The sequence below is a fragment of the Aethalodelphis obliquidens genome, unplaced genomic scaffold (genome assembly GCF_003676395.1).
Source record: "Aethalodelphis obliquidens isolate GAN/ISIS:26980383/991018 unplaced genomic scaffold, ASM367639v1 scaffold5, whole genome shotgun sequence".
Taxonomy (NCBI): Eukaryota; Metazoa; Chordata; class Mammalia; order Artiodactyla; family Delphinidae; genus Aethalodelphis; species Aethalodelphis obliquidens.
In genome coordinates this window covers 73360309-73388246 of record NW_020837949.1, presented here as the reverse complement: position 1 = coordinate 73388246, position 27938 = coordinate 73360309, and the positions used below count along the sequence as shown (strand labels likewise).

General features: G+C 35.3%; 1 protein-coding gene across 1 annotated transcript in view; it reads right to left on the bottom strand.

The window, feature by feature from the left end:
• Positions 1–20: 20 nt before the first annotated feature.
• SP4 (Sp4 transcription factor) overlaps positions 21–27938 on the bottom strand; it is a 69380-nt gene continuing 41462 nt past the window's right edge. Inside the window, exons 5-6 of the mRNA XM_027102647.1 lie at positions 21119–21318; positions 21–3445 (exon numbers count right to left, since the gene is read on the bottom strand). Of these exons, the coding sequence (XP_026958448.1) occupies positions 3198–3445; positions 21119–21318 (448 nt within the window). The 3' untranslated portion in view covers positions 21–3197. The remainder of the gene's footprint in view (positions 3446–21118; positions 21319–27938) is intronic.

The following is a 27938-nucleotide window of genomic DNA, read 5'->3' as shown; positions in this document are numbered from 1 at the left end:
TAATTAAATGAAGAAACATGTTAAACTCAAGGGAATTTTTAATAGGTTACTTGCAATTGTTATTGCAGGCAACAACTTGTACATGATTTTATTTCCAAATCCACAAAAAACAAATTTTATACAAATCAGCACTGTAAAAATGTCAATTACAGCCCCGGAGGCTTTGCTGGCAGAATAATTGTCTAAATTCTAGGATATGGGAAACAGGTTTTTTTCTGGACTCATCTTTTTTTTTTTTTCTTTTTTTTTACAAAAAAAAATTTACAAGTGAAATGTTACTACAAAACTTTTTATAAGGAATTTTTGCAAAACATTTACATTTTACCATCAACTATTTCTGTTTTAAAATCATTATGTAGATTTAATACCCTATGCTGCACATCAATTTATGTGGGATGACAACTTAGTGACATGCATAAAAAAACACCACAAGGCCTTAAAATGAAGACTTAAATACAAATATTGTTGCAATAAAACAGTTATAAAATTGAAAAATAGGACCTAAACATCATGCTTATCTAAGTTTGACAAATTAACTTTTTCTCCTAGATTACACACTTTTATTACTGCTCTCATGAGAGTGTGATAAATAATGACTTAACATCAAGTTCTAATGTAATCAGCAACACATACACAAACCTAACCAAAGAAAGTATACTGTAAGAAAAAACTATTCTAACACTGGAGTTCTACCATGATAAATACATAGCTTTGCACTGATAATTACAATAAAGAAAAGTTTTATAACAGTGGCAAAGGGAATGAACAGTGAAATGTCATTAAACAAGACTCTACTGCACATCTGTGCCCTATTACTTATAACAGCTATATCCCACTGAGTCAAATAAAGGACACTGAAATTTACGATTCTTATAAGACAGAAGAGTGGATTCAGAATGGTATGCAGAACAGACTGTCAAAAGATTTATAATTTCAGTGGTGAAATGTGCACCTGCTAACACAAATTAATATATTTTATATGCTATAAAGCTATCCAAATTCATTTTGTTAAATTTATAATAGGCCTCATTGTTGATTAAAAAATAACTTCGGTTTCTGAGGAGCATACATAGGTATGCATTAAAATTGGTTCATGGAATAATGGTGCAGAGAGCTCATACTCGGTATTAACAACAACAAAAAGTGTCACTCTGAGGAAACATGATTCAAACATTACGAAAGTTTCTTTGCATAAAAAAATTTATAGCACTGATTGTGTAGCATAATGATAGATAAAATATATATTTGATGTTTCAGCTCCTATATAATAAAATTAAAAGTAATACTACCAAATGCTCCTCTGTACCAAACAAAGCAACAAACTGATTCTGATGTTTTAAAGCCAGATACATCAGTTGTTAAGAGTACGTTAAATAAAATATACAAAACAATTTACAAAATCCAACTAAAATTTAAAGACTTTGTTACAAGTCTACAAAAGCTTTAAGAAACTTGAAATTTATAACCACAGTGTAAAAATTTTTTTTTCCTTTAATCTCAAAGCTTTTTTATACAAACTGAAAGCACAAAAGACCTTCAGTTTTATATAACGCTACAAAGGGCTGGCCTAAAGTGTACATAGTGTAAACAGTGATCATTACAGTATTTCTCCTTCATCAAAAATACAAGAAACATCACAATTTCGGAAGAGATTTCGCATGAGTAGTACTTTTCCTGAAATAATAGGGAATGCACAAGAAAACATACACCTATATTCAAACAGTCCCCAAACTAATGGTGTTAATAAACCGAGCAGTTAAAAACTTTAGTTTTCAAATGGTCAATTCCAATTCCATTATAATTCTTTGTAAATATATTTTTAAACTATTAAATATCTTACTAATATTTAAGCTACTGGTATACTCCCAATTTTTTTTATATGAAACTTTTGGCCATCTTTCCTATTAAGACCCTTGTATAAACAATGAAATACATTTTTTCTTTAGTCACTTAATTGAAATTATTCTGATTTTTAAAAAATAATTTTTGTTTCATAGTATCACATCTGTTATATATTTGTTAGGCTGTCTTCTTAGGGAAAATTCAGTTATTGGCATAACATAAAGACATTACTGTGTTATAAATTCTTAATCAGCCTCTAACACAGTGCTAGAAATAAAATGGGATTCGCTAATTTTTAGTAAAGAGGAAAAAAGAAATTGTAATGTAGTTAAAAGATAATTTTCTGCTGGCCTTAAAAAAAAGTGTGATAATTCTTTCTTTGGCTACCAAGTCAAAGCATAAAGAATTTTGCACATTGTCAACATAATTCATATTTACAGAATATGAAACTACAGAACGATTTAAACTCTATGCAAATATTTCCAAGATAAACATTTAAAATGAACTTTGTGGTTCAACCTAGGGTTAGGAATATAATCAATCCTAACTTCAAAACCTTACCTGTTAAATTGCCTCATTTTATTTTTCTGAAGCTATTATGAGTTTTGTTTTCCCCCCAGTATTTTCCTAAGGTTTCAATCTAAAATTTAACCTAAGGTTTAGCTCTAAGTTCCTCTTGTGTCTCCAAATGGAGAAAGTACTTGGACTTCACTGATTGTCTGCATACGCACTACTACAATGTAGTGGTAATAAAGATCTGAGATGCCTCTCAGATTACTTTTTTGGAACTTACCTAATTCAACTGTTGAAGAACTTCTAATATTTAGAAAAGACGGCCAAAACTATTTTCAGTTGATTTTCCAAAAATCAAGCTAAGGAAATAAAGTATTATCTCTATCATCAGTTAACTATCTGTTTTCTGTGCTACTGCAAAAAAAAATAAATCCACATAAATTATTACTGACTGAATTTATAACAAAGTACTTTCAAAGAAAACAAGTCCAATTAAGGTCCAGCCTACAAACTACTGAGGTCTGTCTTTTTAAACATGTTAACACATGATGTTAAGAGAGGGGAAGATTCAGTTTAAAGATAATGTGATAGATCTCCAAATAACTACAACGTATAATATGGAGGAAATACTTTTCTACCTGTTTCCAGTACATCTGTTTGCTTTTTATATTTTTAAAAATTCAACACTTCATGTGCTGACCCAAAATCTTGGAATACTTAAAGAAGCCAAGAATGAAAACATGATTTCCTACTTTGTAATTCACCTGACCAGCCCATTTCCAGATTTTCAAATGTGTGTAAACTTAAGTGCAGCACTAGAGGTCTCTGTTATAAATAACTTTTCAGAATTCTTCCATGTTGGTTGAAACATTGGGAGTTGCTGGGTTTGAATCTTGAGAAATGGCTGCAACTGTGACAATTCTTGGGGAGCCAAGCACCTCTGTTACAGATGAGTCCAGTTCTCCGGAGGTAACAATGGCAAGAGCTGTCCCACCACCTTTCTTATTCTGGTGCGTTTTGACATGTTTGGAGAGATGATCACTCCGCATAAATCTTTTAGAACATTCCGGACATTCAAATCTCTTTTCACCTAAACAGAAAAATAATAAATGAATAGTAATTCACTTTATCTAAATTAAATTATAATTTAAAATAATTTCTCTTCTGGTCATACTATACTTTTGAGTAGTTGCAAAATACTTCATGTTTTTATTTTAAAATGCCATCCAACACACAGTGCAGTACATGACTTTAAAGTCATGATTCTGCTAAGAACTGAAAATAAAAGCTGTTTCCTCAGTTTCCTTATCTACAAAATAAGAGGGTTTTCTAACAGATGATCTCAAAAATCTCTTCCAGGTATAACAATACATAATGTTCAAGGCTCATATCCGCCCTTCCTTAAAAACTATTGTCTAGGTTTTGAATATAATGCCTAGAGGCAGGAAATATCTTAGAACTACTTCAAATAAAATCAGTTAATAATTTTGTAGTGTACTGAGTTTCTTCACAAGGCAAAAATAAGAGTGGGGCAAACACTACATTTCAAATTTAACAGAATTTTTAGGTCTCACAGAATTAAGACTATTAGATTCTGGTACACGGAGTGATCCTTATATATTCTCTCTCTAAGTTATAAGATAGTTCTACTGGAACTAACTACTTCTGTATTTCAGAAAAAAGTCCTTTCATTTTGTGTATAATGGGTGCAGCACATAAAAATTTGGTTAATTGGTATATTGTCACGTTCATAATGGATAAACTATTAGCTTTAGTCCTTCCCTTAAAATTGTTACTTAAGGGAAAGAAGCAATATTTTTTCCCAGTCTGATAGTAGAACTTGGATAATAAGAATATTCAATTCAGCTGGCTTCTTTTACCTGGCCCTGCTTTTGACTTACTAATAGAAAATCTATAGTGTCCATGTCAGATATTATCCCCTATTCTTTGTTTTATTTTAAAAAATTGCATTTGAGGTATCTCATTGAAATTTTCTTCCTCTTTCAGTCTTGAAAAATTAAATGAAAGGATAAATAAATAGTTGAGACAAAATTCTTAAAGACATTAAAAATAAAGGCAGTTAAGGTTTAAGGTAAAACGACTTGCATCTTATGAATGCTAACAGCCAGACAAGGGCTAAAAACAATTAAATGAGGGTTTATGTTTAGGATCAATCTTGAACTCTTTTATCTTTCAAGTTTCCCATTTTACTTCAAAAGAAAAATTCTAAGTGTAAAAATTTAAAAGCTGGAAGAAATTTTAAGGATCTTATTTTACATTTTCATTTTATAGATAGTAAGTTGGGGCTCAGAAATTAATTAATTTGCTTGGGAAACATACAATTTATTAATATCAGAGCAGAATTCAAGGCACCTGGTTTCTAGTTCAGGCTTTTTGTACTGAATCACCTGTAGTAGAGACCTCTGTTCTTTTACAGCAACAGTGGCCAAGAATAATCAGAAAGAAATCAGGTAAGTGATGGCTTGAAGGCACGAGATCATTCAGTAAACACTGAATCAATGGGTGATCAACTTGTACACACTGGCTGTTTAATAAACATTTGTTAGCTGTGATATTCATGAGCTCAGTCATTTTTCAACAAATATTTGTGGAACATCTGTAATGTGCCAGGCACTGGTGATACAAATCTGAACAAGTCGGAGTCTCTGATTTTAAGAAGCTTCTGTTATCTTGAGAGAGTCATTTGTAACCACATGGAGCTACTGGTACCAAATGAGAAAGAAATTCAAGTCCCCACCTACTCAGCAGGAAACTGTAAGATAAATGAGAAATGATGGGGACATGGTTTGTGTGTGGACTTTCTAGTCTACTCCTAAGAGGTGTAGGTATCCAATTAATTTCAAGCAATGAAAGTTGGATAAAATCTCAAAATAAGTAAATTATGTTGTACAATTCAACTATCATTAGGGGAATGACATTTCAGTTTATTAACCTTTTCCACAAAGAAGTGTGTTTTCTATGGTGTAAGACAATTTCTGAATTTCTTACCTCTTAGCAAACATTATCATTATACTTTATAATATATGGATACAGGGAGGTACAGGGTTCTTGTACTAACTAAATACACTATAATATCTTTTTTGTATTTATAATTATTTTAATTATTTTTATAATTATTTTTAGTAGGGTTAATACTTTTTATAATTAATGCAACTAATTATCAAAACTGTTGATATTAGTTAGTTATGGTGGGCAAAATGCCCCAATCCCCCACAAAGATGTCTGTGCCCTAATCCCTGGAACTTGTGAATACGTTTTATTACATGGCAAAAGGGATGTAACTAAGTTTATAAAGGTTAACAAAGGGAGAGTGTTCTGAATTACCTGCGTGGGCCCAATCTAATCACATAAGTTCTTAAAAGGAGACTGCTTTCTTCAGCTGGAATCAGAGAGACACAGCAAGAGAAATCAGAGAAATCAGAAGTGTGAGAGGAACTTGACCCGCTGTTGCTGGAGGGGTGCCACGTGGAAAGTGTGAGAAGGAACGTGGGTCACCTCCAGGAGCAAATGCCAGCCCCACTGCCCACCTGCTGACAGGCAGCAAGAACACAGGGACCTACGCCCTACAACAGCAAACGCTGAATCTGGCTGATAGCGTAAGTCTGGAAGCAGATGCTCTCCCAGAGCCTTCGGGGCGGGAACACAGCCCAGCCAACACCCTGATCTCACCTTTGTGAGAGGCTAAGCAGAGGACCCCGGCTGAGCCTACTAGGACTTCAGACTTAAACAAACAGTGATATAAAAATGTGTGTTATTTTAAGCTGTTAAATTTGTGGTAGTTTGCTGTAGGAGCAATAGAGAACTGATAGTTATATAAGACACAGTCTTGAAAAAGGTAAAGCCTAATTAAAAAAAAATTACAGCTGATCTGTTACATGGATCAAGATCTGTGAAATATCTACATCACAAGTATCAAAAGCATATCAAGAAGAAATTCCAAATTTTATTTCTCTAAGAAAATCTCAAGGATGTAAGCAAAATGATTTTGGTTTAATACACTGAATATAGGGGAAAAATTGCTTATTTCACCTATATTATTAATAAAATGCCAGGCTGTATTACACAACTATTAAAATATGGTAGTATTTTAAAAGGATTTAAGTAGAAGATTCATATTTAGAAATTATGTAGATTATTTGCTAACATGATGTTAACAGTAATTTCTCTCAGAAAAAAAATTTGCTGAGATTTTCAAATGGAATCATAGACTTGAAAGGATAAACGGAACTAAATCAGATCTTTTAAGCTTTATGTATTTGAGGTACCCATCAAGAGCCAATTATCTAGCTGCCATAGTTTGCCTACAATCTCATTTTCAAAGTGTTACCCTCAAACTTAAGCTAATGTAATATATAAAACATACTTTATGGATTACTGATGTTATTTCTACGTTTGTCATTTGATAACATACCTGCATATTTATCAATTAAAATAATTTCAGGAGTGAACTGAGGGCCTATATTAGTTTCCAAGGGCTACTATAAAAAAGCAAAAACAAAAAATCACAAACGGGGTGGCTTAAAAACAACAGATATTCTCTCTCTCACAGTTATGGAGCTAGATGCCCCAAATCAAGGTGTCAGTAGCGCAATGCGCCCATCAAAGGCTCTACAGAAGAATACTCCCTTGCCTCATCCTAGCTGCTGGTGACTTCTGGCAATCCTTGGCATTCATCGGCTTGTAGGTGCAGCTCTCCAATCTTTGCCTCTGTCTTCACATGGCCTTTTCCCCTGTGTCTCTGTGTCTTCTCCCTTCTTTACATGGATGCCAGTCATTGGATTTAGGGTGCACTAGGTCCTAAATCCTAGACACTAAGCATAGTATGACTTCATCTTAATTCATCTCATCTGCAAATAACTATTTCCCAAGAAGGTCACATTCACAGATACTGGGGATTAGGACTTAAACATATCTTTCTGGGAGGCACAATTCAACCCACTACAGGGACATTTTTAAATGTCTGGCATTTATTACAGCTAAGTAAAAAACACACCCTTTGCTCAATGAATAACTTTCAACTAAACGTCCATTTGTAGCATATATACAATTTCTTATCAGACTTTTATATATAACTCACTCTACAGAAATCATATTTTGATTTGTTCTAAAAAACCTCATTATTCAAACTGAGAAACCTGTAGTCCCTGGATCCCTCCAATGTCTATCAGGAGGGACCTATCAGTCCCTCCTGGACACTCTCCCTTACCTACTCAGCCTAGAATATCTAAATGAATCTTTTCATAAGTGCACTCAATTCTCCTCTATCATTACCTGTGGATAAAAACAAATTAAAAGGGGGAGGAATGATAATTTGAGAGAATTTATATGGCTCAAATTTTCTTGAAGTAGAAGACAGAGTAAGGGAAAGTTAACTGGGAGTGACAAGGGAATTCAGAAGACTTAAGGAGGTTTAGGTAATTGCTAAGGTAATGAGGAAGCTGAAAAAAACAATAAGATTGATAGGCTGTCTGAGGGACTGGATGAGATTTGAGACCATAAATTTGTAGATATCAAATGTGCATCACGAGTAATTTTTCATTTCTTCCTTCAGCAATTATCTACTCAGATATAGAAGCCCTTTGGTCATTTCATTATAAACACTTTTTTTTGTTTGTTTGTTTTTTGGGGTTTTTTTTGCAGTACGCGGGCCTCTCACTGTTATGGCCTCTCCCGTTGCGGAGCACAGGCTCCAGACGCGCAGGCTCAGTGGCCATGGCTCACGGGCCCAGCCGCTCCACGGCATGTGGGATCTTCCCAGACCAGGGCACGAACCCGTGTCCCCTGCATCGGCAGGCGGACTCTCAACCACTGCGCCACCAGGGAAGCCCTAAACATTTTTTTAAAAGGCAATCTTATCTACTCTAATGGTTTTAACTATCATCTATAAATGGATAGGTACATCAAGATCCAGATTCCTAAACTATGAATTTAACATCTCCAAGATGTGCCATAGAAAGCATCATTCAACATGTCGCAAACAGAACTCATTAACTTTCCAATCCTTATAATTCTCAGAAATAAAGGGGAAAAGTCCCCCAAACTATGAAAGAGGTAATGTCAGTAAACATGGTGATCTCCAAAAATCCACTCCTCTGTGAAAGGAATCAGAAACTGGGAAAAAACAATCAAATCAACCCTTTCAGACTCTGGAAATTAATCAAGCGTTCCAGTAACTCAGGGAGTGTTTAATAAAGAAAATGTCTGAATCTTGGTAAGAAGAGCAAGTTTTGTGGTGTTTTAACTTGCCTAGTTCCATTTTCTACTCCCCAGCAGCCTGGTAGTCACCAGAGGGAACAGAACAGAGCTGGAGCCCTTTCAAAACTTCTTTCCCAAAGAATCATCATTGTTTCTTTGGAGGACCCCACTTAAAATACTTTTCTATTTAACCTTCCTTGGAAATATCCAATGCAAAAAGTCTTCTTCCGGGGTAGAGAACGGCATGTGTTTGTCTAAAACAATTATAGGAAAGTGTTTTAACTTCATGGATGTCCAAAACAATGAATAATACTTGGGCCAAACAATAAACAGACTAAACAAAAAGCTTAAAAGAAAAAGCTGACATACTCCTTGGAATCTAGAAGGCCACATACATGCTTAGGGCTGTGAGTCTACTCAGGAAAGGGCTGAGAAGAACCAAACTCTCACTTATGCCTATCCTTTGAGGTTCTGCAAAAGCAGAAAGTGAAGGCTATGGTAGCATTGTCAACTGTCTGGCTGAGTGTTGATGGGGGCTCCAACATGCACACAAAGCCTCTCAGCAAAGAGGGAGAGACTTATTGGTCCTAGGTTTTTAAAAGAAAGAATATTTGGGGCTTCCCTGGTGGCGCAGTGGTTGAGAGTCCGCCTGCCGATGCAGGGGACACGGGTTTGTGCCCCGGTCCGGGAGGATCCCACATGCCGCAGAGCGGCTGGGCCCGTGAGCCATGGCCGCTGAGCCAGCGCGTCTGGAGCCTGTGCTCCAGGACGGGAGAGGCCACAACAGAGAGAGGCCCGCATACCGCAAAAAAAAAAAAAAAAAAAAAAAGAATATTTGAAGAAATGATGGCTGAAAACTCCCCAAATTTGATGAAAAACATTAATATACACATTGAAGAGGCTCAGTTAACTTCAAGTAGGTTAAGTGAAAAGAAATTCACACTGAGACACAATAATCAAACTGTTTAAAGCGAAAAACAAAGACAGAATCTAGAAAGCAGCAAAACAGAAGTGACTCATCATCTACAAGGGATCATCACTAAGAAAAAAGCTGATTTTTTTCATCAGAGATCACGGAGGTGTGAAAGCAATGGGATGATATATTCAAAGAGATAAAAGGAAAATACCTGTCAATCAAGAATTCTATATACAGAAAAATTATCTTTCAAAAATAAGGGTAAATTAAGATGTTCCCAGATTAATAAAAACTGAAGGAATCTATCACTAGCACATCTGCACCTATAAGAAATACTAAAGGGAGTCCTTCAGGCTGAAATGAAAAGACACTAAATGATAACTGGAATACACATGAAGAAATAAAGAACACCAGGTAAAGTAACTACATAGATAAATATAAAAGACAGTGTAAATGCATTTTTTACTCATTTTTCCTGCATCTAGTTCAAAACACAACTGAATAAAACAGTAATTACAAATCTGTGTTGATGGGTACAATATACAAAGATGTAATTAGTGAAAAAAACAGCAGAAGTGGAGGCAGAGCTATGTAGGAGAAAAGCTTTTGCGTGCTATTGAAATAAAGTTGGTATTAATCCAGACTAGACTGTTTTAAGATGTGAACTGCAATCCCCAAAGCAGGCAACCACTAAGAAAATAACTTAAAAAAACATACATACATACATATATATATATATATATATATATATATGTGTGTGTGTATATATATATATGCATACATATATACATACACATACATACATATATTAAAAGAAATTACAAGGTAATTAAAACAACACATGAGCAATATTTGTTTAACACAAAATGTCAATAATGGAGAAACACAGGAACAAAAAAGATAAAAGACATGAAGACAAATAGAAAACAAATACCAAAATGGCAGAAGTCCTTAGCAGTAATTGCATTAAACATGAATGTATTAAACACTCCAATCAAAAGGCAGAAATTGACAGACCGGATTAAGAAAAAACATGATACAACTATATGCTTTCTACCAGAGGCTCACTTTAAATTCAAAGACATGAATAGGCTAAAAGTAAAAGGACAGAAAACTGATACACTGTGCAAATAGAGTCGGAATGGCTATATTAATATTAGAACAATAAGATAAAAATTACTACTAGAGACAAGTAAGGATACTTTATAATAATAAAAGTGTCACTCCACCAAGAAGATATAACAATTAGAAACATGTATGTACTTAACAACAGAGACCCAAACCATAAGAAGCAAAATCAACAGAATTGAAGGGAGATAGACAATTCTACATTATACCTATCGCTTTCCTGTATTCTCCATTTCAACTGGTAGTAGTCATCATTGGTACCTTTCATCTCTTTTCTCACATCTAATTAATCACCAAGTCCTGTCAATTTTATTACACAAACATCTCTTAAACTGGTCCCAAATATACCTTACAACTTGTTTTAGTTGGTATCTTACCAAAAGTCCTTACTGTCTTTGCTGATTGGTCTCAAAATTATTCCCTATAAATTTATCCTCCATACAAATACTAAATGGTCTAAAATGAAAAGGTGACCATCTAATTATCTGCTGAAAACTTTCAATAGTTCCTCATTTCCTATGGCTGCAGAAAAGAACAAAATCAAATAGTACATAACATCCTACTGACCTCTGCCTACCTTTTCTGTTTTATCTATTGCCACAAATATCATGGTTCCCAAACACTGAACTGCTTGTAGGTTCTGACATATCATACTTTCTTTCTTGTATGAGTTAGATTCTAGTCCAGGTGACTCTACTCCACCTCCCAGTCATATAATTTTAGGCAACTTCTCTCTCCAATTCTCAGTTTCTTCATTTTTAGCTGGGAGTAACAGAAATACCTACCTCATATTATTGCTCAAAGGATAAAATGAGAAAATGGATTTTAAAAAAGCATTTAGAAACCCAGCACACTGAAGGGGATCAGATACGTTAACTACTACTGTTACTGCCTGTCTGTATTTGTTTACTGCTTCCATGGCTCATTCTTCCCCATTACTAAATAACTCAACTTGGCTCAAGGAACTAAGCTTCTCATTAGTCCTTATTTATAAAATGATGGAATTGCACAAAATCATTTTCAGGAGTCCCTCTGGCTCTAACTCTTATCTTTTTTTTTTTTTTTTTTTGCCTTACGCGGGCCTCTCACTGTTGTGGCCTCTCCCGTTGTGGAGCACAGGCTCCGGACGCACAGGCTCAGCGGCCATGGCTCACAGGCCCAGCCACTCCGCAGCATGTGGGATCTTCCCAGACCGGGGCACGAACCCGTGTCCCCTGCATCGGCAGGCGGACTCTCAACCACTGTGCCACCAGGGAAGCCCAACTCCTATCATTCTTGATAAAGAGACATGTTTCATGACATTGAGGCATATGCATGAGGCTGAGCAGGAAATTCTTTGGATTGTTAAAATAAAAATAAACTAGAAAATCTCTCTCCCTTTTTAGACTGCAATTTCGCAAAGATAAGAGTTGTCTCACACTTCTGAAAATGTATTAATTTACATACAGTAAAATTCATTCTTTCTGCTACATAGTTCTATGAGTTTTGATAAATGCATTAAGTCATGTAGCTATCTCCAAAATTCAAATGTAGAAGAACTACTGTCACTTCCAAAAACTCCTTCATGATGTCTCTTCAGTCAAACTCCCTCCTCCATCACACACTAGAAAACACTGATCTGTTCACCTTTTGTATAGTTTTGATTTTTCTATTACATCATACAAATGGAATCATTCAACAAGTAGCCTTTTGATGCTGGATGCTTTCACTTAGCATAATGCATCTGAATTTCATCCATGTGGTTGTGTGTATTAATAATTCATTCCTCTACGTTGGGGAAGAGTACTCCAATGTATGGATATACCACAATATTTCATCCATTCACCAGCTGAAGGACACTTGGGGTGTTTCCAGTTTGGGTGATTATAAATAAATCTTCCATATATACTCAAAGGTGGGGTGAATACTTGGGAGTGGATGCAAGGTCATATGGTTAAGTGTATGTTTTAACTTTTATAAGAAAATTCCAAAATGTTTTCCAAAGGTGCTGTGTCATTTTGCATTCCCACCAGCAAGGAAGTTCCAGTTCTGCAATCTCCCCGGTACTTATAATTGTCAGGGTTTTGGTGTCCTTGTTTTTTATTTTAGCCATTCTAATAGGTGTATACAGGTATCTTGTTGTGGTACTAATTTGCATTCCCCCAAATAAAAGACGATGTTGAACATCTTTTCGTGTGCTTATTTGCCACATGTATAGTGTTTAGTGAAGTGTCCAGATCCTTTGCCAATTTTTAAAAAGTGTACTGTTGTTCACATACTGTTGAGGTTTGAGACTTCTTTATATATTCTAGATAAAAGTACATTGTCAGATATATGATTTTCAAATATTTTCTTCCAGTCTGTGTCTGGTGTTTTCAGAATTTTTCACAGAGCAAAAGTTTTTAGTTTTTATGAAATCCAGTTTATCAATTTTTCTTTTATGGATTGTACTTCTGATGTTGTATTAAAAACTTTGGTCTAACCTCAGGCCACAAAGATTTTATCCCATGTTTAAAAGGTTTTACAGTTTTAGGTTTAGATTTAGGTTTGAGTGATTCTGAGTTAGTTTTTATAAAACATATGAGGTAGGCAGGTCAAAGTTTCTTTTTTGCATGTGGCTGTCCAACTCTGCCACATTTTGTTGCTGAGAACTTCTGTCTTTCCTTTTATTGTAAGCATGCTTACCTTTACTCCACGGATGATGGTTATAATATCTGCTTTAAAGTCTTTGTCTAATAATTCTAACTTGTGGATTATCTTGTATCATGGTCAGATACAGAGTATGTTGAGTAATTTTGGATTGTATCCTGGACATTTTAAAAAATAAATTTATTTATTTATCTTGGTCACATTGGGTCTTAGTTGCTGCACGCGGGCTTTCTTTAGTTGCGTTGAGCAGGGGCTACTCTTCGTTGGGTGCGCGGGCTTCTCATTGCAGTGGCTTCTCTTGTTGCGGAGCACAGGCTCTAGGTGCGTAGGCTTCAGTGGTTGTGGCACATGGGCTCAGTAGTTGTGGCTCACAGGCTCTAGAGCACAGGCTCAGTAGTTGTGGCTCACGGGCTCTAGAGCACAGGCTCAGCAGTTGTGGTTCGCGGGCTCTAGAGCGCAGGCTCAGTAGCTGTGGTGCACGGGCTTACTTGCTCCGCGGCATGCGGGATCTTCCCGGACTAGGGCTGGAACCCGTGTCCCCTGCATCGGCAGGCAGACTCTCAACCACTGCGCCACCAGGGAAGCTCAATAAAGTATTTTTTAATTAAGGTATATGTATTATTTTTTTAGATGTAATGCTACTGTACACTTAACAGACTACAGTATAGTGTAAACCTAACTTTTACATGCACTGGGAAACCAAAAAATTCATGTGACTGGCTTTACTGAGATATTCACACTTCATCAAGGTGGTCTGGAACCGAACCTGGCATATCTGAGATTTGCATGTAACGATGGGATTGGATCATAACTCTATAAATAAATACTCATGAATGCATACCATAGTGGTAAAAATAAATGTCTGAATAAACAAATAATTGGGGAAGAAAGTATAGATAGATCTTCCTTATATAACAGTCACAATTAAAAATTGTACAAACGTGAGGGAAATAGAAAATGACCTTTAGTACATCACAGTAACATCACACAGAACATCACATTGTATCTGCAGGCAAGATACAGGTGGGCGGGGTGATGCACCACACCAGCAGAAGTGTAGTTTTCCTCTGATGTCTTCACAATTCTACATAAAAATCTGTCAGAGTTTGAATTTTTCTGTGAGGCATCCTGTGTCCAGTTGGAAAATAATTCAGAATTTCATGGTTGGGAATATTGTCAGATTACCCTTCTGTAGATTTACAGCTTCATCATGTCTAATTTGTGTAGGAAACACCTTATGCTGTTAACATTGTTAGTGAGTATGTTTTCCTGATTCACCATACATTCACAATGGTGCAGCGATAAACAAGGACATGGGAGTTTGCTGCACTGTGCAGTGGCTGCCTTGACCCACTCCTTCAATGTGAGAATAAGCCCCTTCCTCATATCAGGAAAAGTATGGGTGCTTTCTGTTACTTGTAGCTGAATATAATCCCTCTTTGTTTTCAGTTATGTTTGATTGTACATGATTAAAAGTCTGTTCATGTTTTGGCGAAAGAAATGATTCTGTAGTTGTTTCAGAGAGAGATTTTATCAACTCTTTCCTCAGCTTTCGTATGCTAACAAATATTGTGGTTTTTATTTCCTCAGAAAATATATTAAAATACCCATTATAATTATGGATATTCAGGAAAAAAGAAAAGATACAATGAGGAATGCTAAAAGTGAAAATAGTATTTTCTTTAAAGAGAAAGAGGACATTTGTGCAGACTCAAAAAATCTCCTCTAAAATATTTACTAATTACTGTGGTTGTGTTCATTTAAGTCCACAGATTCTTTGATACTCCTCCCTCTAGGAGGTGGAGCTTAATTCACTTCCTCTTGAATATTGAATGGACTTAGTCACTTGCTTCTAATAAACAAAATATGGAAAGGAAAAAAGAAAAACTTCACAGTGGAGATACCTGGCAAACATTATCTTAACTAATTCATCAAGGTTAACATCACCAATAATAAGACATATTGACATCATGTACTCCCTGATATGATGCGATTAGAAGGACAATAATGTCTGTGATATTCTTCCCAGCAACAATTCATAACCTCAATGTAATCATGAGAAAATATCAGACAAACCCAAATTGAGGAATATTCTACAAGATACTTAACCTTTAAGTGTCAAGGTATGAAAAGACCAGGAAAAAAAATGAGGAAATTTCATAGACTGCAGGAGACTAAAGAGTCATGACAAATAAATGCAATGTGGTACTCTGGACTGAATCTTGGAATAGAAAAAGTATATTTGTAGGGAAGCCTTAACTGATAGTATTGTACCAATGTTAATTTCTTAACATTGTGCTATGGAAGACATCAGTTATAGAGGAAGCTGGGTGAAGGGTATTTGAGAACTCGCTATATTATCTTTGCAACTCCTCTGTAAGTATAAAGTTACTTCAAAATAAAAAAGTTATAAATAAATAAAATAAATAAGTTCCTTAAAGCTGAAGGGGTAAAATTAGGTCACCTACAAAAAAATATGAGAAGAGAACAATGAACTTCTTATTAGTAAAACAGATGCAAGAAGACAACAGAGCAGTGCCATTAATGTTTTAAGTGAATATAATTTTCAACCTAGAATTCTGTATTAGCCGAATTATCAATGAAATGGAAAAGTAAAATAAAGGCATTTTCAAACAAATTTACTTCTGTATGCCTTTTTGTAGGAAGCATTTCATAACGTTTTCCAGAAACCAAGGGAATAAACTAAGAAAGCTGAAGATGTGAGATCTGGAGAACACTGGATCCAAACCATTAGAGCAGGGAAGAAAAGTCTCAGGATTACAGTTGCGCAGCAGCCCTAGACAGGAATCAGTGTTTGAAAGGAAAGCTGGAGTCCTCCAGGAATAAGGAGAAACCTGATGGAGTTGATACTTTTCTTGAAAAGTTAAAATAACAAAAGGAGGTAATAAAGTTAACCAATGCGAAGGGGAAGAAGGCAATTTGAAACTTCAGGGAAAAAAAAACAAAAAATACACAGGAAAGGACAGGTAATCACAGTCCATTACATAATGTAATTATTATTTATTTACTAATTTTCAACTTTAAAAACTAAGCTATAAAAAAACGAAGGCAGTGGTTATTAAAGAAAATGTAAGCATTTTAACATCAAGAGAAAGAGAAGAGATAGTAAAAGTTTAGGTGAGAGAAGTTAAAAGGTGAAAGGGATGGAAACTGAAGGACAGACATGGTAATACGGTATCACAGAGTGGTGAGTCATGAGACAACATTTGGCCTGCACACAGTTAAAGAAAAAATGCAATGTCATTGATGGTGTAAAGTCAGATAAATTATTTTGGGGGGAGTACTGATTTCTGTCAGTTTACAACTGAGTATTCATTTTTTTAATTTGAAGTATGTTGATGTATAATACTGAATAAGTTACAGGTGTACAATATACTGATTCACAATTTTAAAGGTTATACGTCATTTATAGTTATAAAATATTGGCTATATTCCTCATGTTGTACAATATATCCCTGTAGCTTACTTTATACCTAATAGTTTGTACCTCTTAATCCCCTACCCCTAAATTGTACCTACCCCCTTCCCTTTCCTTACTGGTAACCACTAGTTCGTTCTCTATATCTGTGAGTCTGCTTTTAAAAAATTATAGTCACTAGTTTGTTGCATATTTTAGATTCCACATATAAGTGATATCATACAGCATTTGTCTTTCTCTATCTGACTTATTTCACTTCATGTATTGATCGACACTTAGGCTGCTTCCATATCTAGGCAACTGTAAATCATGCTGCTATGAACATTAGGCTGTGTGTATCTTTTCAAATTAGTGTTTTGGGGTTTTTTTTGAACACATATCCAAGAGTGGAATTAGTTGGTCATATGGTAGTTCTATTTCTAGTTTTTTGAGAAACCTCCATGTTGTCTTCCAGAGCAGATGCACCAATTTACAGTTCCACCAAGAGTGTACAAGGGTTCCCTTTTCTCCGCATCCTCACCAACATTTTTTATTTGTATTCTTTTTGATGATCGCCATTCTCACAGGTGGGTTTGATTTGCATTTCCCTGATGATTAGCAACACTGATCAGCTTTTCATGTGCCTACTGGCCATCTGTGAGGTAAATTCTTAACTCTTAATGCAAGAATAGTCAGTGTCTAATATTGCTGTATCAATAAATAACAGTGTAAGCATATTATACAGGTATGCACAGCCATCACAGGATGAATAAAAAAGTAAAAATAGTTAAAGGATTAAACATGATTTTCTCCAGGGAGCAGATGGGGTGGGCCAAAGAGTCTGCTTAACAATCCAAGCTCTTCTACATGATTTGATTTTTAAATACCATATCCATGTATCTTTTGAAAAAAAATTTTTATTTTACAGAAAGCAAAAAAAAAAAAAAATCTGCACTATTTTCAACAGTGAATAAAAATAACTCACTTGTCCACTCATAGTAAGATGATAACTGAATTTCTACTTAGTGCAGTGGTTGGGCATTAGAGAAAACAGTTACTGCCATGAATGACCAAGGCTTTCAACTTAACATATAAAATGCTTAATCAATACTTATTTATTTCGAAAGACTTGTTTCATTTTCTTTTCAACAACTTTAATAAACACTTAGAATGAAAGTTACTTGTACTACTTCTTTAAAAGTAAAAGGTATCTGATGTTAAGCCAAACACTTCAAAATAACATGTTTAAATAAACAATTTTGTGTATGATGTATTCAAGATGTCTGAAACACTGAAAGTAAGCTGTAAGTATATTAAATTCTGAAATATTCAGGTTATTAGAAGACAATAATGGTGTGGACCATTTAAAAAGAAGAAAGAGGGCTTCCCTGGTGGCGCAATGGTTGAGATTCCGCCTGCTGATGCAGGGGACGTGGGTTCGTGCCCCGGTCCGGGAGGATCCCACATGCCACGGAGCGGCTGGGCCCGTGAGCCATGGCCACTGAGCCTGCACGTCCGGAGCCTGTGCTCCGCAATGGGAGAGGCCACAGCAGTGAGAGGCCCGCATACCACAAAAAAAAAAAAAAAGAAGAAAGAAATTATGCTTCCAACTCATTAATCTTTTGAAGTAGTTTATATAAATCCTTCAGTAAATCTGCCTTGTGTTATCTGTATGAGTATGAATGTGCAACAGAAAGGAACTTTAGAAACTCATCGCTTCTCAAACAAAATGATGAAATCACAATGTGAGAGGTTCCAAATTTTCTTGGCTTCCCTAATCTGCCCCACTGTTAAACCAGGGCAGAAATACTGCATCCACTCATACTGACATAAACAGCACAGTATTTTTCTAAAACAGACATCAATATTGTTATGGGCTTAATTTTTTTTTTTAACTGTATTTTTTTTTTCTATTTTCTTAGTGGTTACTCTAGGGCTTACCTCTGGACAGTTTACTATACTGTCTTCCTGTCCCATCCCGGTAAGTTGTCCCCAGGAAAGGTCCTGGGCAGAGCGTGTGGGCAGGAAAGTTGCCTGAAGAAGGATGGCCTTGGACGATGGGGCACAGGAGGGAGGACTGAGGCACTGAGATGGCCACAGGGTGGCAGCCCCAGTGATAGAGAGGCTGCAGCTTTTTTTTTTTTTTTGCGGTACACGGGCCTCTCACTGTTGTGGCCCCTCCCGTTGCGAAGCACAGGCTCCAGACGCGCAGGCTCAGCAGCCATGGCTCACGGTGGGCTTAATTTTTAATCACAACATATTTGCCAATATGAAAGGTGAGGTGGCATTAGAAACCCAAATATAATACCATACAGAGTTTTTAAAACTTTTTTAATTAAAATTCTTATTTTTAATATAATGTTAACTCAGTGATTGAGCCATTACACTAAGACTCTTCTGTGTTACTAAGTTGTGTGTATATCAAACTAAGTAATTTTTATTTATCACTTTAAATAGATTTAGCAACCATTATTTCTTCTCTGAGACTATTTTCTAATCTGTAAAATGGAGCCAATTTCTAGCTTACAGTGCTTCTGTTAGAATTAAATGAGCTGATATATTTGAAACATCTGATATTCAGTAGTTGATCAATAAAAGTCAGCTCTAGTTCCCCTTTTGTCCTACATGTACCTTGATACAAGTTAAAGTTTAATGTCTAATTCAAAAAAATCTACCCAAATTATTACTTTATTCAATAATTAAACATTGAGTCCCAAATATATATACCAGACATGTTCTAAATAGAGAAGATCAGTGTTATATACCAAAACAAGGAAAACTGCCCTACCAGATATCAAGACTTAATATAAGCTTCTGGTAATTAAAACAGTATAGTATTACTGTAGGAAGTGACAAACAGACAAAACAAAGGACTCAGAAATTGAGCCATTCTTAAAGAGGACATCAACATATGAGAGAAGTTCCATTACATATCAATGAAGAAAGAACTGGACTATTCAAGAAATGGCTTTCCACATGAAAGAAAAACAAAATTTTATCCCCTTTTTAGTCCATCATCAAAAAAAAAAAATTTTTTTAGACTAATAAACTTACACAAAGAAAACCTTAAAGCCAATTAGAAGAAAATGTTTTTAAAAACGTTATGACCTCGAGATAGGAGAAATTTTCATTTTAAAAAAAAGCAAAATGCAAAGGAATATATTTACATATCCTTATATTTTACTAAATAAAAATATAAAACTTCCATATGACAAAAGATAGCACTAAGATAAAAAGATAGCAATACTGGGGAAAATTGCAATATATAATCAGTAAGAAAAAGGAAAACAACAACAACAAAAAAGATCAAAAGAATCAACAGAAAACAAAATATAAATGACCAATAAACACAGGAAAAAAGATGCTTATCTCACTATAATCAGGAAAAATGCTAATTTAAAAAATTAAATAGAAACCATTTTAGACTGACAAGAACTTTCAAAGCCTGATGCTACTGAGTGAACATACAGCCAAGTGGAAACTCTCAATCAACAATAGTGAAGTAGAGATGGTAACAGCCACTTTAGAGACTCTAGTGGTTATCTAGCAAAATCAAACATACACATTCTCTAAGATCCAGTAATTCTACTTCTTGTACATGTTCACTGTATGTTCAAAGTAGTAAAGTTTGTGACAGCAAAAATCTTGAACTCATCTAAATAGTGTGGGAAATGGATCAATACCGTGTAGTAGAGTCATGTGATAGAACACTACATAGCAGTTAAGAGAAATAGACATGTATTCATACACATATGTACACATATATATGAACTTGGATAGATGTCAAAACATAGTAAGTAAAATTATACTGTAATGTATCAGTTACATAAAATTTCATAGAAAACACAAAACAATATTCACATATATCCATGAAGAAAATAGGTAAGAGTATTAAAACTACACTAAAAATTTACACTTGAAATTCATGGTAGCTGTTGTCTTTGAGAGGTAGGAGGACAAAGATGATGTTAACTTTATAATGATTTGTTTTGTTAAAAAATAACAGATAATACAGCATGTTAACAGCTGTCAATTCTGAGTGAGAGTTAAGGTAGGTGTTTGTTATACTTTTCTTGATACTTCAGTCAATTTTCTGGATTGAACAAAAACTAATCAAGGTCACCAACAAGATGATAATTCAACTCTCTTCTCATCAACTTAAATACTGACAAAAAGTAATATGTGAGTTCAACATGCTAAGAATGCAAGATAAGCAAATGGAATAAATTCCAAGTCATGTAATTATGCTGATAAAGCTTACGAAAAGTAGAATAAAATATATCTCAGAAATGAGGTAAAGAATTTTGATCTTAAACATCTTTCATATAATCACTAAAATGAATTTTCTCTCTTTAATTTCCATATTTCCCAATTTGATAGCTAACTATCACTGTAATTTTCATCTAAGCACTGAGAAAAGAAATAATAAGTACAAGTCCTAAAATAAATCAACTAACCTGTATGGGTTCTTCTATGTCTCTGAAGCTCATCACTCCTTGTAAATCTTTTGCCACAAAACATCCAGTTGCATATAAAAGGTCTTTCTCCAGTATGCCAGCGAAGATGTGCTCGTAGGTGAGATGTTTTGCCATAAACTTTTCCACATCCTTCAATATGACAGATATGTTGTTTCTTTTTTCCTGGTTCATTACTGCCTCTACAAAAACAAAAACAAAAACCAAACATTAATTACACTCCCAAACACCAAGCTTATAATTCAGGAACAGTAAAAGGGAATCAAGGTAATTAAATGATGCTTTTCTAAATGAGTTTTTAAAATCATGATGCCACAACTGTAGTTAAAAATCAGAAAAAAACAGCACTGTGTAGTAAAACTCAAAAGTGGTATGAAAACACATTAATTTTAGAGAATGTATGTTCTGCCATGGAATTCACATGTTCATTTCCTAGTATGTTCCTCCCCTGGGAAAAAAATCTCTTTAAACTTTTCAAGACACTTGAAAACTCTCCTCTAAAATACCAAAGAATGGTAATCCTCATTTAAAAGTGTAACGTTCAGAGTTTCACTTCCAGCAAAAGCAGCACGAAGAGCTCCCTGGACCTACTCCCCAGTGAAACCAGTGCAAATAACAAAAAAAGCAAATAACATTTACAATCTCTGGAAATGGCCTTATGAGTATACAGCAAATAAAGCAACATTTATTCATGAAAATCAAATAGAACTTGGTAAGAAGAATGAGAGTCTGCTGTATTTGAACCAATACTCACTCTGTGTCTCCCTCCTCCTTCCACCTCCCCTGACACAGAAACACTACAGACTTGTGCAATCAACAACAGGGTTCCCTCTTCTCCCACCCTTCTAGTTGCTGGGTTATCTCCCCAAGAAAGGCAGGACATCAGCATTTCTCAATCTACCCGCAGCTACCTGTTACTGAGGCTAAGTTTCAGGTGAGTGTGGCTGACAGATGGGGAACAACCTTCTTCCACCCAATCCCAACCCCTGAGACACAGGCTCAACCTTGGATAAGGCATGATGAAAACACTGGGGTCCAGATGACCCTTGACCCAGCTCATTTGTAGTTCATAAATCAGAGGTTCCAAGCCTGGAGTGACCAGCCAATAAAACTTGAGGCTACTGCTGACCTCCTGCCCCCACGTACTCAGCTCCTAGAGCACAGAATGCATAGGGAGAAATGTGTCACTGTCCCAACCCCCAGTTCAAGAGCCATGACACAGAGATTTTGGCCAGAGGGAGAGTATACCATAAAACAGAAGGCTCCAAATCTCTTCCCAAGAAATTGACTTCATTTGCAACAAAGTGTGGAGAGGTTTGAGCCTAAGGATGATCTTAAAGACAGTGGAGATTGTTGCAAAAGGCAACTGGGAGGAGACTAATAGATTCACTGGAGACATAAGCTAAACTATAGACTGACAGGTTGCCAGAAAGAACTGAGGAAAGAGGTAGCCGGTAGGAGTCCTACAGGATCAGAATAAATCTCAAGCACAGACCTAAGTTCTGCCTTTTAAAACTCTGATTGGATCAGGCTGTGGAGCAATATATGCTTCAGGGTATTACTGAAAACAACAGAGCAATCAGCTGGCAATTAGTGGAGCTTAACAGCTGGGTGTGGTCAGAGAAAGAACCAAAAATATCCCTACCAAAACCACTGTCATCCCAGGGTCACTAAGGAGCAACACGCTTCATACTGGAGAGGGGCAGGGGAGTGGGGGCAGGGATTTTCATTAAAATAATCCAGCTCCTCACTAAACAAACAAGCAAAACAGTAACAAGCCAGAGGTGGGAGAAGGACAGAAGGCAGTACTAGGAGTTGCTACAATATACTATTTCTCTAGTTTCCAACAAAAAATTATGAGACGTGCAAAAACCAGAAACAAAGAAGGAAAAAACGACCTATACACTAGAGAAAAAGCAGGCAAGAGAAACTGCCTGTGAGAGCAAACAAATTTAACAAGACTTCAAAGCAGCCATTATGAATACGTTCAAAGAACTAAAGGACATCATGATTAAAGAAGTAAAGCAAGGTATAATGACATCACATCAAACAGAGAATATCAATAAAGAGCTAGAAATGATTTTTTAAAGAACCAATTGGAAACTCTTGAGATAAAAGGTACAACTGAAATGAAAAATTCACAAGAGGGACTCAAGAGAAGGAAGAAATAGTGAAACTGAAGACAGTTCAATAGAGATTATGCAACCCAAAAAGCAAACAAGAAACAGAAGAAGAATAAACAGAATGTCAGAGAAATGTGGAACACCAACATATGAATGAGAATACCAGAAGGAGAGGAGACGAGAGGGAAAAGGGGAGTGGGGGATGAAGCAGAAAAAATATTCAAAGAAATAACAGCTGAAAACTTATGAAAAACATTAACCTACACTTTCAGGAAGCTCAACAAACTCCAAATACGATAAATGTAGAGATCTACAAATAGACACTTTACACTAAAAATCCTGAAACCCAAAGACAAGGACAAAATCTTGAAAACAGCAAGAAACATGACTCATCACTTGCAGGGAAAGCCCAGTAGGATTAAAGGCTGACTTCTCAGTAGAAACATATTCAAGTACTCAAAAACAAAACAAAAACCAACAAAAAAAAACAAAAAAAAACGCTCACAAAAAAACCTCAAACAAGAATCCTATATCCAGCAAAGCTATCTTTCAAAAATGAAGGTGAAATAAAGATATTCCCAGATAAACAAAAACTAAGAGAATGTGTTGCTAGTAGACTTGCTTTGCAAGAAATACTAAAGGAAGTTCTTTAAGCTGAAAGCAAGTGAAACCAGCAAGTAATTCAAAGATATATAAAGAAACAAAAGCGCACTAGCAAAGGCAATTACGTAATTATAAAGGACAGTGTAAGTGCATATTTCTTCTCACCTGATTTAAAAAGCAATTTTGGGCTTCCCTGGTGGCACAGTGGTTAAGGATCCACCTGCCAATGCAGGGGACATGGGTTCGATCCCTGGTCTGAGAAGACCCCACGTGCCACAGAGCAACTAAGCCCATGTGCCACAACTACTGAGTTTGCGCTCTAGGGCCCACGAGCCACAACTACTGAGTCTGCATGCCACAACTACTGAAGCCCACACGCCTAGAGCCCGTGCTCTGCAACAAGAGAAGCCACTGCAATGAGAAGCCCGTGCACCACCACAAAGAGTAGCCCCCGCCTGCCGCAACCAGGAAAAGCCCATATGCAGCAATAAAGACCCAAAGCAGCCAAAAATGTGGTTTAATAAAAAAATAAAAAGCAATTTTATAAAACAATATGTATAAAATGTATTGTCAAGATTGTAACATTAGAGAAATGCAACATATGTAACATATCTGCCAATAACAGCACAAAGGAGGTGGCTGGGAGCAAAGCCATAAGGAAATGACCCCAAATAGGAACTCAAATTCATGGGAATAAATAAAGAGAACCAGAAATGATAAAGTTAACAGAGCAAATTTAAAAGACATAAATTTATAAAAATAATAATTATAACAACGTATTGTGGGGTTTGTAACCCTTATGTATTTAACAGTAATACCATAAAAAGAAGCACAAGGGAACAGACCTATATAGGAGTAACATTTCTATAACTCACTGGAATTAAGTTACCGTAAATCTTAAACTGATTATGATAAATTAATATATTGTAAGGCCTAGAGCAAGCACTAGAGAAATAAGCACAGTGAAAACATCATTAATGAAATTATAATGCTATATTACAAATTAAAATATTAATTTAATTCAAAAGAAAGCAGTAAGGGAGGGATAAGGGAGCAAAAAAAGACATGAGACATAGAAAACAAAAGGTAAAAATGGCAGACATAAATTCATTATACTGATAACATCAAATGTAAATGGATTATATAAACTAATAAAAAGGTAGGTTTTGTCAGATTAGATTCAAAACAAGACCCAACTATGTACCATCTATAGCTGACACACTTTACATTTAAAGACACAAAAATACAAAGATATTGGAAAGTAAAAAGATGGAAAATGGTATCATGCAAACAACCACAAGAAAGCTGGAGTGGCTATACTAATACCAGGCAAAATAAACATTAAAACAAAAGATGTTATTAGAAATAAAGAGAGAAATTTGATAAGGATAAATGGGTCAATCCATCAGGAAACATACATGCATTTAAACAAGAGTAAAAAGAGAGTGCCAAAACAGAAGTAAAAACTGACAGAAATGAAGGGGGAAATAGACAATTCAATGATAATAGCTGGAGATTTCAATACACTATCTTCAGTGATTTTCCACAAAACAACTAGGTAGAAGATCAACAAGGAAGCAGAAGACTTGAATAACACTGTAAATAAACAAGACCTAACAGACATACACAGAACACTCCAGCAACAACAGCATTCTTCTCAAGAGCGCATGGAATGTTCTCCAGGACAGATCATATACTAGGCTGTGAAACAAATCTCAGTAAATTTAAAAGGACAGAAATAACAAAGTTTTCTGACCACAGTGGAAGAAAACTAGAAATCATTTATAGGAGGAAACTGGGAAATTCACAAATACCTAGCAATTAAACAATATACTCCTAAATAACCAATGGGTCAAAGAAGAAATCAAAAGGGAAATTGTAAAAGACTTTGAGATGAAGGAAAACGAAAACACAACATACCAAAACTTAGGGGATACATATAAAGTAACGCTTAGAGGGAAACTTACAGCTGTAAATATCTATATTTAAAAATATCCTACCTCAAACCTGTCAGAATGGCTAGTATCCAAAAGAGAACAAGTAACAAACGTTGGCAAGGATATGGAGAAAAGGAAGCCCTCATGCACTGTTGCTGGGAACGTAAATTGGTACAACCGCTACACCAAACAGTATGGATACTCCTCAAAAAATTAAAAATAGAACTAATATAAGACCCAGGAATTCCACTCCTGGGTATTTATCCAAAGAAAGTGAAAACACTAATTAGAAAGGATACATGCACCCTTATGTTCACTTCATCGTTATTCTCAATAGTCAAGATATGGAAGCCACCTAAATGCCCATCAATACATGAATGGATAAAGAAGATGTGGTGGGTGTGTGTGTGTGTGTGTGTGTGTATACACACACACACACACATAATAGAAAATTACTCAGCCACAAAAAAAGAATGAAATCTTGCCATTTTTGACAACGCAGATGGACCTAGAGAATATTATGCTAAGTGAAACAAGTCAGACAGAGAAAGACAAATACTGAATGATTTTACTTATATGTGGAATCTAAACAACAAAATAAATGAACAAACATAACAAAACAGAAATAGAGTTATAGATACAGAGAACAAACAGGTGGTTGTCAGAGAAGAGGGGTGTGGAGGGAGGAAAAAAAATAGGTGAGGGAGATTGAGAGGTACAAACTGTCAGTTAAAAAATAAATGAGTCAAGGAGATGAAATGTACAGCATGGGGAATAGGGTCAATAACTATGTAATAATTTTGTACAGTGGTAATATCATAACTAGACTTACTGTGATCATTGTGAAATGTATAGAAATAGTGATTCACTATATTGTGTAACAGGAACTAACAGAGTTATAGGTCAGTTACACCTCAAAAACAAACAAACAACTCACAGAAAAAGAAATCAGATTTATGGTTACCAGAGGAGGGGAAATGGATGAAGGCAGTCAGAAGATACAAACTTCCAGTTCTAAGGTAAATAAATGCTAGGAATGTAATCTACAACATGATAAATGTAAGTAACACTGCTGTATGTTATATATGAAAATTGTTGAGAGCTAAATCCTAAGAGTCCTCATCACAAGGAAAAATATTTTTTCTATTTCTCTAATTTTGTAGCTACACAAGATGATAGATGTTCACTAAACTTATTATGATAATCATTTCATGATGTATTAAGTCATATTATTATGCTGTACACTTTAAACTTATACAGTGCTGTACGTCAATTATATCTCAATATAACTGGAAGGAAATAAAGATCTTAAATAATGTAAACTTCCATCTTAAGACAGTAAAACAGAGCAAATTAAATCCAAAATAAAGCAAGCAGAAGAAAGACAATAATAAAGAATAGAGCAGAAACTAATGAATTAGAGAATACAAAAACAATAGAGAAAAATCAATGGAACCAAAGGCTGATTAAAGGTCAACAAAACCAACAAGCCATTAGGGAGACTAACAAAAAAAAAAGAAGACTCAAATTACTAGAATCAGAAATGAAAAAGGGGATATCACTACCAACCTTACAGAAATAAAAAGGATTATAAAGGAATACCAAGAACAATTGTATACCAATTACTTAAAAAACTATAAGATGAACAAATTCTTAGAAAGATACAAAGTACCAAAGCTGACTCAAGAACAAGACAGAACTCAGAACAAGTAACAGGGTTGAATTAGTAGTCAAAAAAATACACAAAGGAAAAGCCCAGTGAGCTTCACAGGTTCACAAAACATTTTAAAAATTAATACCAGTTCTTCACAAACGTTCAAAAAATGAAACTGGAGAGAAGACTTCCCAACTCATTCTACAAGGCCAGTAATAACTTTGCCCAAACCAAAGGCATTATAAGAGAACAAGAGACCAATATCTCTCATGAACATGGATGCAAAAATTCTCAACACAATAGTAAAAATCCAAATCCATCAACATATAAAAAAAATTACATAGCATGACCAAGTTGTATTTATCCCATGAATGCAAAAGTACTTTAACATTTAACAATCAATTAATGTAATATACCATATTGACAGAATAAAAAACAAAACTACATGACCATCTCAACAGATGAAGAAAAGCATCTGACACAAT